At 48.6% G+C, this 12,002-nt stretch overlaps 2 protein-coding genes across 5 annotated transcripts in view; one reads left to right on the top strand and one right to left on the bottom strand.

The window, feature by feature from the left end:
* The window catches only part of CELF5 (CUGBP, Elav-like family member 5), a 30,668-nt gene extending 24,141 nt beyond the window's left edge, over positions 1 to 6,527 (top strand). For all 3 annotated transcript variants that reach the window (XM_008641015.2, XM_017743829.1, XM_008641016.2), the window contains 7 exons: positions 627 to 771; positions 1,392 to 1,538; positions 1,769 to 1,831; positions 1,919 to 2,002; positions 3,073 to 3,216; positions 3,316 to 3,480; positions 4,396 to 6,527. In XM_008641015.2, the coding sequence (XP_008639237.1) occupies positions 627 to 771; positions 1,392 to 1,538; positions 1,769 to 1,831; positions 1,919 to 2,002; positions 3,073 to 3,216; positions 3,316 to 3,443 (711 nt within the window). In that variant the 3' untranslated portion in view covers positions 3,444 to 3,480; positions 4,396 to 6,527. The remainder of the gene's footprint in view (positions 1 to 626; positions 772 to 1,391; positions 1,539 to 1,768; positions 1,832 to 1,918; positions 2,003 to 3,072; positions 3,217 to 3,315; positions 3,481 to 4,395) is intronic.
* Positions 6,528 to 6,701: 174 nt separating this feature from the next.
* Positions 6,702 to 11,996, bottom strand: HSD11B1L (hydroxysteroid 11-beta dehydrogenase 1 like). Of its 2 annotated transcripts, XM_008641014.2 has the most exons (7): positions 11,482 to 11,996; positions 10,933 to 11,063; positions 9,647 to 9,758; positions 9,180 to 9,271; positions 8,089 to 8,182; positions 7,593 to 7,758; positions 6,702 to 7,324 (listed from the first exon to the last, which is right to left on the bottom strand). In XM_008641014.2, the coding sequence occupies exons 1-7, from the start codon at positions 11,564 to 11,566 to the stop codon at positions 7,138 to 7,140; spliced, it is 867 nt and encodes a 288-aa protein (XP_008639236.1). In that variant the 5' UTR covers positions 11,567 to 11,996; the 3' UTR covers positions 6,702 to 7,137. The 2 variants fall into 2 exon arrangements, with proteins under 2 accessions (XP_008639236.1, XP_017599319.1); XM_017743830.1 differs by lacking the exons at positions 9,647 to 9,758; positions 10,933 to 11,063; positions 11,482 to 11,996 and adding an exon at positions 8,669 to 8,754 and having other exon boundaries at positions 9,180 to 9,262.
* Positions 11,997 to 12,002: the final 6 nt, after the last annotated feature.

Genomic DNA, 12,002 nt, shown 5'->3' with positions numbered 1-12,002 from the left:
GGCAAAGCTGTGCTATTTAATGTCTGGCACTGTCCCAGGAGAAGTGACCAGGGAGAGCGGCCTGTGCCTGACAGTGCAGAAGGGCCTGTGGGCAGACGGTGCTGCTGGCTGCCAGGAGCACAGCCCTGCCCTGCTCCCTTCCACTGCAGGAGCTCTCTGAGCCGAAGGGGCCTGTCCTGATGCCCTGGTGCCCAGCTGAGCTGAGACCCCTTGAGGCTGCTGGCCCACGGAGCGGGTGAGGCATGGAGGGTGCCCAGCCGGGGCCCTGGCTTTGTGGACTGGGATGCCCCCCGAACTGTGTCCCCTGCCTGCAGGACGGGGAGCTGTGCCCAGCTCTCGGGGGCTCTTGTGGGTGGCCAGGCCACTGTCCCACCTTGGCAGGGGCAGAAGCTGTTTGAGTACGTGGCTGCAGGGACCTCGTGGGCCCCAGGTATGGGGACGGGGCTTGGGGAGGACAGCCCTCACTGCCCCCCCCAGTAGGTCTGGCAGTGTCGGGGGAAGCTCCAGGGCAGGTGGCAGGAGCTGGTGGAGGGGAGAGCCAGGCAGCCTCCCCCAGCTCTGCAGGGCCCTGGCAGCAGGAGGCCCCAGGCAGTGCCAGGCCCTGACTGCACGGTCCTGCTTTGCAGCTGATGCAGCAGCAGACCACGGTTCTCTCCACCTCCCACGGCAGCTACCTGAGCCCAGGCGTCGCCTTCTCCCCGTGCCACATCCAGCAGATCGGTGCCGTCAGTCTCAATGGGCTGCCAGCCGCTCCCATCGCACCAGCGTCAGGTGAGTGCCTCCCCGGCCGGGGAACCTCCTGCCCCAGCACTCCCAGGTGAAGCAGTTCCTGCCCCTCCAGGCTCAGCAGCTGCATTAGCTCTCTCCTTTCTAACAGCGCAGCCTCTGAGCACAGCAGTCTCTGCTCTGCACAGACGCCTGCAACCGCCCCTCACCTGCTCAACACACATCCTCTTGCCCTACGGCCATGCATTTTTGCTGCAGTTTTTCCCTTTTGTACAGTGAAGAAGGACAGGGTTCCCAGGATTGCACTTGACTCTGAGGTCAGCAGTGCTATTGTTCATGATCATCCCACAGCAATAATGCATACTGGGTTCAAACCCCTGTCAGAACAGGCATGTGTCATGCCAGGTGCTGTGCAAACCCAGATCAAAGATGTTCCACCCCAAAGCTCTGACAGCACTCAGGGCTGGCAGTTCTGCACACACTCTTCCCACTAGTGCTGCTTCTTAATTTTGTGAAGGTTTCAGCACCAGTCTGTCATCTCCATGTGCCAAATAGAAGAGATAATGGTGTCATACACAGCAGTCTTGCCAAGCAGGTGCCGGGGGGGAGCAGGGGCTTTGTGGAACTTTGACTTTGATGGGGTGTCCTCTCTTCTTGTTCTTCAGGGCTACATTCACCACCTCTCCTGGGAACAGCGGCCATGCCGGGACTGGTGGCACCCATTTCCAATGGATTCACTGGCGTGGTACCATTCCCAAATGGGCATCCAACCTTGGAAACAGTTTACACCAATGGCCTTGTGCCATATTCAGGTATTGAGAGCAGTAAAAAAACCCCACCATGCAGAGACCTAAGGAACTGCATTTAGTTCCTCTTTTCTGGATTCCCCACACAAAACACTTTTGTAGCTCCCTCTCAGCCAGGCACTGAGACTCACTTGGGGGCAAGGGTGGGAAACACCACTACACACACACACACACACACACACAGAATGCATGAATGATTCCCTTTGCTGTGCTTCTGATTGTGTTTTTCCCTGCAGCCCAGAGCCCTTCAGTAGCAGAGACTTTGCACCCAGCCTTCACAGGAGTTCAGCAGTATGCAGGTACCAGCTTCCCTTGTCTCCCTCAGGCCCTTGTGTGGCTGACCAGATCCTCAGGTAAATGGTTTGTTCTGTCTCCTTGGGCTACAGCTGTGTATCCAACCACCACCATCACCCCCATTGCACAGAGCATCCCTCAGCAACCTCCCATCCTGCAGCAGCAGCAGCGAGAAGGTGAGAATCAGAGTGGGAATGGGTGTCCAGTGGTGTGGGTGGAATTTGTGGAGCTCACCTTCTGCACCACAGAGCCAATGGAGAGGAGGCAGCACTAATTTTTGTCCACTGGTCTTTAATGCTGGAGCTGGGTTATAGAAACAACCTCATGTCTGCAGTGAGTGGACTGGCAAGGATCACAGGATACTTGTTGTGCAAATTTCCTGACCTCACATCTGGCCAGATGCTGCCAGGTGCAAAGGGGCAGTAGGCCCTGGAACACCTTTCACACCAAAGGGGATGAGAGTCAGCACTTTCCCTATGCAGTCAGGGGCAAAGAGCCGTCATCCCCCTCTTTGCTGATGCCAGAACCACAGTGGAACCAGTCAAGCCAGCCCCTCCAACATACTCTCCTCTCTTTTCAGCCTTCATAGCCTACTGAATTTATTTTCAGCTTATTTCAAAACTGGCCTGAATAGAATTTGGAGGCAAAGGCATTTTCTCTTTGCTCCTGATTGGTACAGCAAGTGTCAGCAAGGGAGCAGTTTCTTGTGCTCATAAGGAGCAAGTGAAGGAGTGGACAGGATCAGGTCAGCCCATAAATTGGATGTGTGGCAATCCAGGAGGTTTCCAGTTAAGGGTGTGGCTTATGGACTGAAGGCAACACTGCAGGGAGTGCTACAGCAGCAGGTTTCACACAGCAGCAGGTTTCACACAGCAGCGTCTGCTGCTCTCCTAGGACCGGGACAGCTGTGAGCTCTCACCTCAGCTGATTTCCTTCCAGCAAAACAGCACCCAGACACTCACAGTGCTGGTTGTGTCCAGCACCCTGTGTAGGAGCTAGGCAAGCTTTGAAAGAGAATCTGCTCTCCAGAAACTCCAGCTTTGTATGGAGCCTCCCAGTTGCTCTTAAAGAGCCGTGAGAACCCTTCATGGCCCAGTGACTGAGAGACAAGCAAGGGGAAGTCAGAGCAGAAGGAGGCAGTGCTAGGGCTCTCCTCCAGTGCTGTGCTGTGAGTTGAGCCTATTTCTCTTCCCCTGCCCTTTGGGGCTTTCTGTTTTGTCCTTCCCCATTGCCCCTGTACCTGCAGGTCCTGAAGGCTGCAATCTCTTCATCTACCATCTCCCCCAGGAGTTTGGAGACAACGAGTTGATGCAGATGTTCCTGCCCTTTGGCAATATCATCTCCTCAAAGGTGTTCATGGATCGTGCCACCAACCAGAGCAAGTGTTTTGGTAAGTGCAGGCAAGGGAAGCATGATCAATAACAATGACACTCATATTGGGCATGGTACCAACAGTGCCACTGTCACCCATCCTGTGTCCTTCCTTCAGGTTTTGTAAGCTTTGACAACCCATCCAGTGCACAGACTGCTATCCAGGCCATGAATGGCTTCCAGATTGGCATGAAACGCTTGAAGGTCCAGTTGAAACGGCCCAAGGATGCCAACCATCCCTACTGACAGCAGTGAGCAAGCAGGAGTCACTTCTGCAGCACAGGTAAACTGCCTGTACCATCAGGGCACAGCTCTAGTCAGGGGTCCAGCTGCTCCCTGCAGAGTGGAAGGCCAGGAATGGAGGCAATAAACACAGCTGGTGGGGCAGAGGTTTCACCTGAGCAGAGTGACCAGAGCAGGCCTGGAGATAATGGCCAGGTTCAACAATCATCAGGCAAATTTGTGGCAATGGGGCAAGCCCAAAGCCAAGCCAGAGAGTCAAGATCAGGCTCAGGTCTGGTGGAGGTGAACAGGGTCAGACATAGTCCAGTGATTGCCAGGCAGGTCTATAATGATAATAATAAACATCGAGGTGGGAAGACAGGAGCTGGAGCCCAGGTAATGACATCCATGGAGAGGACAGGTCCATGGACAGATGGAGACTGGCACTTCCATGCTGTAGATCAGACAGAGGCTGATGGCACAGGGCTGTAGTGAGACTCTTGGAGCTGTGGGCAGAGTGTGGACAGACATTGCAGGTGAGGCTGGTCAAGTTCATCAAGGCCTGTGAGTGCCCTGGGGGCCCTGACAGGCACATGGTTCCAGTGGCCTGTTTGTGGTCTAAGCAAGGTTTTACTCTGCTGTCCAACTGCTCCCAAAAAGCTTTTGACTGCCTGAAAAGGTTTTAAACGCCGGTAGTTTTCAATTGTTACATGGCCCCAGAAGTTAGTCTGCAAAGAATGCTTTCTGGGTTAAGAAGAGACAATCCCATGATTCACAGGGATCACAGAAAAGCAGAGAACAGGTGAGACCCTGAAGGGCTGCTGTCCAAGAGGCTACAGATGGGGAGCAAGGGAGGGCTGATCTGGTTTGGGTCAGTCGTCGACATTCAAGCAGCAGCAGCAGCAGCTCAAAGCCTGAGGTTTGCATAGATGTCCTCCTAATCTCCCAATTCCCTCCCTCCTCCCTTTCTGTTCAGGTGAAAGGAAAGTCCAGAGGAAGAATTTCTGCTTCAGGTTGATTTTCAGAGAGGCCAGTAAATTTATCGACTCTTTTGACACCACCCCTTTCCTTCCTCGGCTTCCCACCTTACCCACCCCATCTTCCTCCTCCCCTCCTTTTCAAGACATGCAATTAAAGAGAAGGCTCAATATCTGCCCAGGAGGAAGATTCTTGCCACGCCTGGACTCGCATATTTGCTGCTAACGTGGTGCAAAGCAAAGGGACCAGCAAACCAGCAGCCCCTGGGGACACGGAGCTCTTCCTCTCGGGGTGTGGCTGGAGTACATGGACCAAGCAAACCCACTGGTGTGTCTCTAGGTTACTGCAGTGATGTGTGGAAATTTACTTCCGTCCCTCCCTCCCTCCTGCTCTGTTTCTGGCCCTTTCATAGATAACTATAAATATATACAGTCTCTATTTTTTTTTTAAACTAGCTCACAGGACCAAACTTTTCCATTCAGAGACTGACTGCTTGCAAGAGGTATTGGAAATGAGGGGTTTACCTTTGCAACAGTGTCTTCTCAGCATGCACTGCAGATAGGCCTGAACGTTTTGGAGGGCGGGGGGCTGGGGGTGGGTTGGAGAGAGAGAGAGAGAGAGAGCACATCTCTACTCAACACGAGCAAGAAGAAGGAGAAATACATTCCTCCAGGATTAGGGCACAGTCAGCTGCTCAGCTTGAGTCACTCCTCCACCTTAGCACCAGCCTGGTTAAGGATCTGGAGAGCTCTCAGTCTTACCTTTCCAAGGGCTTCTGCAGACAAAGCTCCTGGAATGTGGTGCCAGCCCCTACCCTGAGCACTCCCTGATTAGGCTGAAAGCACAGGAAACCAGTCCCTTTACTTAGAGGAACTGCACTGCCTCCCCACACATGGAACAGATCCATGTTTCACAGCTCTCCATGGCAACAGCATTTTCTTGATGAAGGCAGGAGAAGATGAGAGAGTGTGAGCAGATGCAATCTCCAGAACAGCTAGAGAAGCCTCCCAGGGGCTGCACACTGCCTCCCTGTGTCGGATACCCAGCACTGGGGAGTGGGCAGTTCTCATTCCAGATGAAACAGGACCTTTTCTCCCTCTGAATTCACACACCCACTGCAAAGCCTTCCCCAGCAGATGCAAGGAAAATAGGATGAAAGAGGGTTCCATTCTGGGATTTTTTTTTCCCCAGCACCCCCTCCAAGAGAGAGATTATACATTATGCAGCATATACATATATATATACACATATATATATGTAGGGACAGCTCTATACACTATATACACATACTCTAAAGCACAGAATGTAGTTCAGAACTGGATTTAAAAAAGATCCCCTGGGAGTGGGGGGTGTGTCATCCTGACAAGGCACATCCCTTGAACAGTTTGGAACAGTCTTTTCAAGTTTCTACAAAAATAAGGGAAGGAAAGCAAGGCAGAACAGACCAACAAACCCCAGAGTGATTAAGGAATGAATGATTTCAATATTCCAGTGTTTGATAAGGTACCACAAACATTGGTGTGTGTGTGAGGGTGTGTGAGCACATTGAAATAGGAACAGAGAGTTGGTGGGGTAAAGTTGGTGCAATTGATACTGAAGTGAGCTATGGGGATTTTGGAGAATCTCGGCCAACTCTCATTCTCCTCCAGTTGCCCTTTGTTCAGGTGTTTGTGGCACAGTACCTTCACATCTCCTCAACCACCCTTCTGTGTCTGACGCTGAGAGTTTATGAGAGGTGAATGAAGCTGTGAGAGTCTGTGTGTTTCTATAGTCCATGTTTACTTATTGTAAATACCATTTTTATACTTAACATCTATTATGTATGTGATTTGTATAATGTACTTTATTTCTGCTACAAGTAATTTCATGAAGTTTAAACTTAGTCTAATTTTGAACAAAACAAAAAAAAAAAAGAAAAAAGATGAACAAATGCAAAATGGGAAAAAAAGACTTTGGGAATCCTAGGTCAAGCTGGTTTAAAACAAGCATTTACAGTTTCTTCCATCACAGTTACTGATGTGACTGTACAATGTTACAGGTGCGATACAAGCTTTGTCAATGTCAAATTCCTCACTCTGGTCAAAAAAAAAATCCTAAATTTATTTAATAAAAGTTTTACTTGCTAAGTAACTGGGGCTCTACTTCATGTTGTTAGTTGCACCTGCTTTTAGGTAATGCTTACACTCGAAGACATTGCCAAAGCTCTGGGCCAATTTAACAGGTCCCATGAGGTCAGCAAACAGGCCTTGGCCCACAGAATCCAGGGGACCAATATTTCTTTACAGAGGAAGCATCAACACATAATACCAACACATTAAAAATAATTTAATTAAAATAAGAGATTAAAATTCTACTTCATGGAATCAAAAAAACCCAGTGAAGTCATGGAGCAGGATGTCCCTGGAATGTACAGACATTCTAGGACATCCTGTACAGACAGACAGGGGTTAAAGCTGGGGCTGTGAGAAGGCTGGATGCAGTAAAAGCAGGTGAGGCTGAAGGAGGAGGGGAGATGGGAGCAGGGCTAAGACAGAGTGAAGAGGGGGAAAGATCTCTGAAGGGTAGCAGCAACAGAACCATGGCTGAAGCAGGATGAGAGACCACGAGTCATGTTAGGAAAAGGGCACCTTGCCACCACTGCTGCCCTGCTCCTGCTTGACACCAGTGGTTGGGTGGGATGCTTAGTGGGATGGCAGGAATGTGATTAGAAGGGATAGAGGATGGGAGAGGGGACTGGGCATTAAGGACTGCTGTAGTTGTAGAAAGTCCGTAGCACCTGGTTGCTGCTGCTGGGGAACAAAGCCCAGAGGCAGCAGAGCTGCTGCAGCCACCCCGGGTAGAAAACCTCGTGCGCCCGAGCGGCTCCTCCCCGGACAATGGCGAGCGCGGCCTCGGGAGCAGGAGAGGCACTGAGGTGCACTTTGCCCCTGCAAGGGAATGGTCAGAGGGTCACTCAAAGCCACACGGTCCCTGGTGGGGTTTGAACTGGGCAGACTGACCCCACAGGGCTCTGCCTGCTCCTGTTCCATAATGAACAACCCTGTGATGTGCCCAGGCAGGTGCACTCTCCCCAGACAGATGCACACACCCTCTCAAACAGAGCTGCTGTGCATTTTTTTGCACGCTTTCAAGAAGAGACACATTCCCGCAGACAAACTCTCTCCCAGACTCCTACATCCTCTTCCAAATACCTACCTGATATTCTCCAGTGCTGAATCAGTAGCAATCAGGCCCAGGATGCACAGTGTGACAGAGACATTTCTCTTCTGCATGATGAGCTCATGGCGCAGTGAGCCAAAGAATCCATCCAGTGCAAACTTGGTGGCAGAGTAAGAAGTGGTGAAGGGAGTGGGCATTTTCCCTGGAAAGGGAAAAGAGAATGGAAAACACCAGGAAACTGGGTGTAAGGAGGATCCATGGAGAGGGAATCTGGGCAAAGATGTAGGCTTTGTCATACTGCATCAACTCATGCTCTGTTCAGGTGAGTGTCCCTTTATATAAGTATAATATTAGAATAAGTATTGTTATATTATACTTATTATATATTTATTGTTATTATACACTGTGAAAAGCACAGTTTGAAAATGCTTTTAGGGGTGGAACAACAGAGAAATAGGAACAGTGTATATGAACAGTATTGGGAACCATTGTTTCCACAAGGCCAGCACTTACTCCAGGTAAAGCCACCAACCTGTGAGGGAAGAAACAACCACCAGAGCGCCTCTGTTCTTCTCCAGGGTGGGAAGAGCTGCTGTTGCAAGTGCCACATAACTCAAAAAATTCACCTGGAATAATAAATGTAGACATGAAAGAAGCAAGAGGGTTTGAAAGCATGAGCCAAGAAAGTCAATAGAGTGGTCAGAAATGGAAAGAAGCACGGTCTGGATTTGGCTTTTCAAACATCAAGTGAGAAAAATCATCTCTCTGAAGATGGGGACAAACATTGCATCTATGAGTCTTTCAGATTCCAGAAAAAGCAATGGAGAAGATTCAGAGCAAAATTATTCCTGGGCTTTAAGATACAATTGGCTATCCCAGCTTTCTCTCTATGCTGTTCTTTAGTCTGCAATCTCTATCAAAGACATCAGTCTCAGTTTGCTCCCCTTTTAAGCTTCTCTTCACTGAGCTCAGACTACAATGAAGCACAAAATTCAGCATCTCTTCAGAGCTTCACTGCTCTCTTAAATTTTAATTTCTTACCATGTCCCTAAGTTCCCACTCTCCAGCAAACAGCCTCCCTCCAAAATGAAATAGAAACTACTATGACCCACCTGAGTGAAGAAGACTGAATCAAGAAAACAGCTCTTCATTTTCATGGTCCCAAAACCTGGCACCAGGGTGATTCTACAGGAAAACTCTAAATTTGTGAACAGAGACTCAGACAGCAGACACCATTTCCAACAACCTTAATTGTGTTCTGCAATTGTGCACATGCCATAGATCAGTAGGAAATGCTGGCTGCTCACTTATAGACCTTCCTGACCTAAACACAACTGCCTGTAACTGCCCATCAATTCTAAACTCCTGGGCTAGAAGGAGATAAGAAGGACAGAAGGAAGAAGTCTGAAGTTCTTCCCAAACATTTCTCTTCACAAATGTACAACATCCGAGCAAAACACCTCTCTAGCAACAAAGCCTCCAAAGTGTTTGATTTGAAATGTGAATGAAGTAAAGGGATTGTTCTCAGCCATTGCCACAGGCTTGGCTTTGCCTTGGAGCTTCCCAAAGCTGTCCCAGGAGAAGCCAGACTCACCCAGTTCCTGGTGAGCTGGGAAGCCTCACCTGCATGAGCCAGCGGGTGTATTCCACATCTCCAGTCCACTTCTGGAAACGGTTTGTGCCAATGTGGTTCAACACCAGGTAATCCAGGCCCCCTTGGACAGCAGAAAAAGCAGTCAGACAAGGGGCCCATCCCCTGACCACCAACCAGGGAGCTCAGAAATGCCAGGAGGGTTGAACCACTCCCTCAGAAGGCTGTGAAGTGCTTTACCATGAAGATAGATTAAATATGCCCATCTGGGAGCAGCTTTGACTGCTCTTCAAGAGTAGAATTGAAAGGAAAACTGTTTGACTTTGACAACAACTTTCTGACATGATGTTTCAGTGTGATTCAGACTCAGAACTTAGTTCTGGTGGTACATCTACGTCCTTAACACCCCTCTCAGTTCAGGGAACTGAAGCAGGAAGCTCCTACTAGAATGAGAACTGTCCACACACCTGAAAACCAAAGAGATGCCCAGGATGCTTACCCAGCTTTTGGACAGCAAACTGAATCACCTTTTCAGGCTCTGAAGGGGAAGACATATCTGCAGGGATATAAAATATTTTCTTTGCTCCGAGTGTCAGGCATTTCTCCATCACCTTGAAAAAGAACACCAGAGATTAAACAATATGGAAAAAGAATAAGAAAAAAGGGCACCTTAAAGCATGTACTACAGTCAGTGAGAGTCAATTCTGGACAGAGACACATTTACTTTAAAATCTACTGCTGTTTGGGCCATGGAGAGCTCATTCTGCATCCAGACTTTGAATCTGCATCCTGCAAAGAGTTACCTCAACTGTCTGCTAAAACAATCTGCTTTAGAAAAGGATCAAGATTCACCGTAAAAAACCCAATCTTCAGCAGAAATCTTCTGGAACAAGGGTTATGCTTTACATTAAGTTATTCTCTTTTTTCCAAAATAACTGGAAAAGAATTCATCTTTCATAATTCCTTTGCTGTGTTGAGTATGTGAATGTACCTGGCAATGATATGCAGTTTTAGCTATTTGCTGAAATAATGCCTGCCAATCATTAGGAACTATTATTATGCTCACTGTCCCCAACTCACCTTTTGCACCATTTCACAGTGAAGAACTTTCCTTGGAAGTCACATATCCCCACAGTTAAAGAGTTGTTACCCTTTCTAAATATTGTCCCACTTCATAAAGTACAGATGAAGAAGCCTCGTCTATTTGAGTTGGTCAAAAAGTTGGTTAAAAATGCATTTAACCTACAAAAAGTCCTGGGTTTTCAACAAAACAGCTACAAATAGAACAATTTGGACTCTGAAAAGCTGCACAACATCATGCAGGAATTGTAGTTCATGAAGTATCTCAAACTGAAAAGGACCCATAAGGATCATCAAATCCAAATCCCTGCTCCTCACAGGACTCCCTCAAACCAAACCATATCATTGAGGATGTGGCCCAGATGTTCCTTGAACTCTGACAGGCTTGGTGCTATGACCACTTCTCCCTGGGGAACTTGCTCCAGCGACTGATCACCCACTCAGTGGAGAACGTTTTCCTAATGTCCAATCTGAACCTTCCCTGATGCAGCTTCACACCATTCCCTCAAATAAATAAATGTTCAGGCAGTTAAAAGCTCAGGCACCATATATGCATCTTCTTGTACAGGCCACCTTCTCTTCTGGATTTATGCTTAACAACAGTTCTGAAGGAAAATTTATCATGCTGACAACTAATTTTTTTTGTTGTTTTGGTAAAAGCCTGAATTTCTCATGTCTTCCCCCATACAAGGAAGAGATTCTTACCTTCTGCAGCACAGCTTCCCTCCTGGCAGTCAACACAATTTCAGCACCAAATCTGGCATAGTGATATGCTATCTGCTCTCCAATCCCAGCACTGGCTCCAGTCACGACAACACGGGCACCAGACAAGCTCTCTTTTTTATGGGAAAGAGAATAAAAGATATAGAACTGAGTGAAAAAAAAATGCCTTCTGCATATCATTTATTCTTTGCCATCACTTTGGAGACACATCAGCCCTCTTGTGCCAGGCACTGCACACCTATAGAGATGATTCTTGACACCAAGGAATTTACAACCAAAACATAAAAGGAGCAAGGCAGTAGCAAAGTGCCATTTTTTTCCCCAAAGACAGCAGGATCCCTGCTCTTAGACCATTGTGTTCCTATTTGTTTCAAGTTTCTCTTTGTTTCTGGGAGTGAAACATTGCTTTGGGGCCACCAACTCTGGTAAGACTACGGGCAGGAACGAGACCATCAGTCAAAGTCTGGAAATTCAACCTTTTCTCTTGTGTGACTTATATTTCAGCTTGAAACCACCCCCTGACGAGCCTACCTGGATTAAAATCGTCTTTCCAGAAGAAAGCTATGAGCCCAGCTACGACCCCTGTGGCACAAAGCACTTTTCCAATTGGCTTCATATCCCTCCAAGTTGTGAGGAACAAAGTGAAGTCTTGAAGTTGAGCCCTTCAGCCAAAATACTGTGTTCTCCTTCCTCTGATGCCGGGAGCCGACCTGCGAGAGGCACGTAAAGGCTTTTCTAGAACCGAGACCCCACCGGAGGGGTCTCTCCCCTGGCAGCCACAGCCACTTTGGTCAGAACAAACAGGATCTTTCACCGGCAATTCCCACAGCCCTCTGCACTCCGAGCCAGCCTTCACACACCGCGAGCCTACAGGAGAAAAAAAACCCCTCGTGTCTAATCTTAGAGGACGCTTAATTCATTAAAGACTGATGACATTTGGCAGCAGTGACCCCAAAGCAGCCGAACGCCGGGAAGGAGGCGGCGGCAGAGCCCACAGGACGGAGCCTCGTCGGGAGGAGGAGAAGAAGAGCAGCGGGATAAGCTGCTCTGCC

The sequence above is a fragment of the Corvus brachyrhynchos genome, unplaced genomic scaffold, assembly GCF_000691975.1.
Source record: "Corvus brachyrhynchos isolate BGI_N302 unplaced genomic scaffold, ASM69197v1 scaffold219, whole genome shotgun sequence".
NCBI classification, from domain to species: domain Eukaryota; kingdom Metazoa; phylum Chordata; class Aves; order Passeriformes; family Corvidae; genus Corvus; species Corvus brachyrhynchos.
This window is presented reverse-complemented; position numbering and strand designations above follow the sequence as displayed.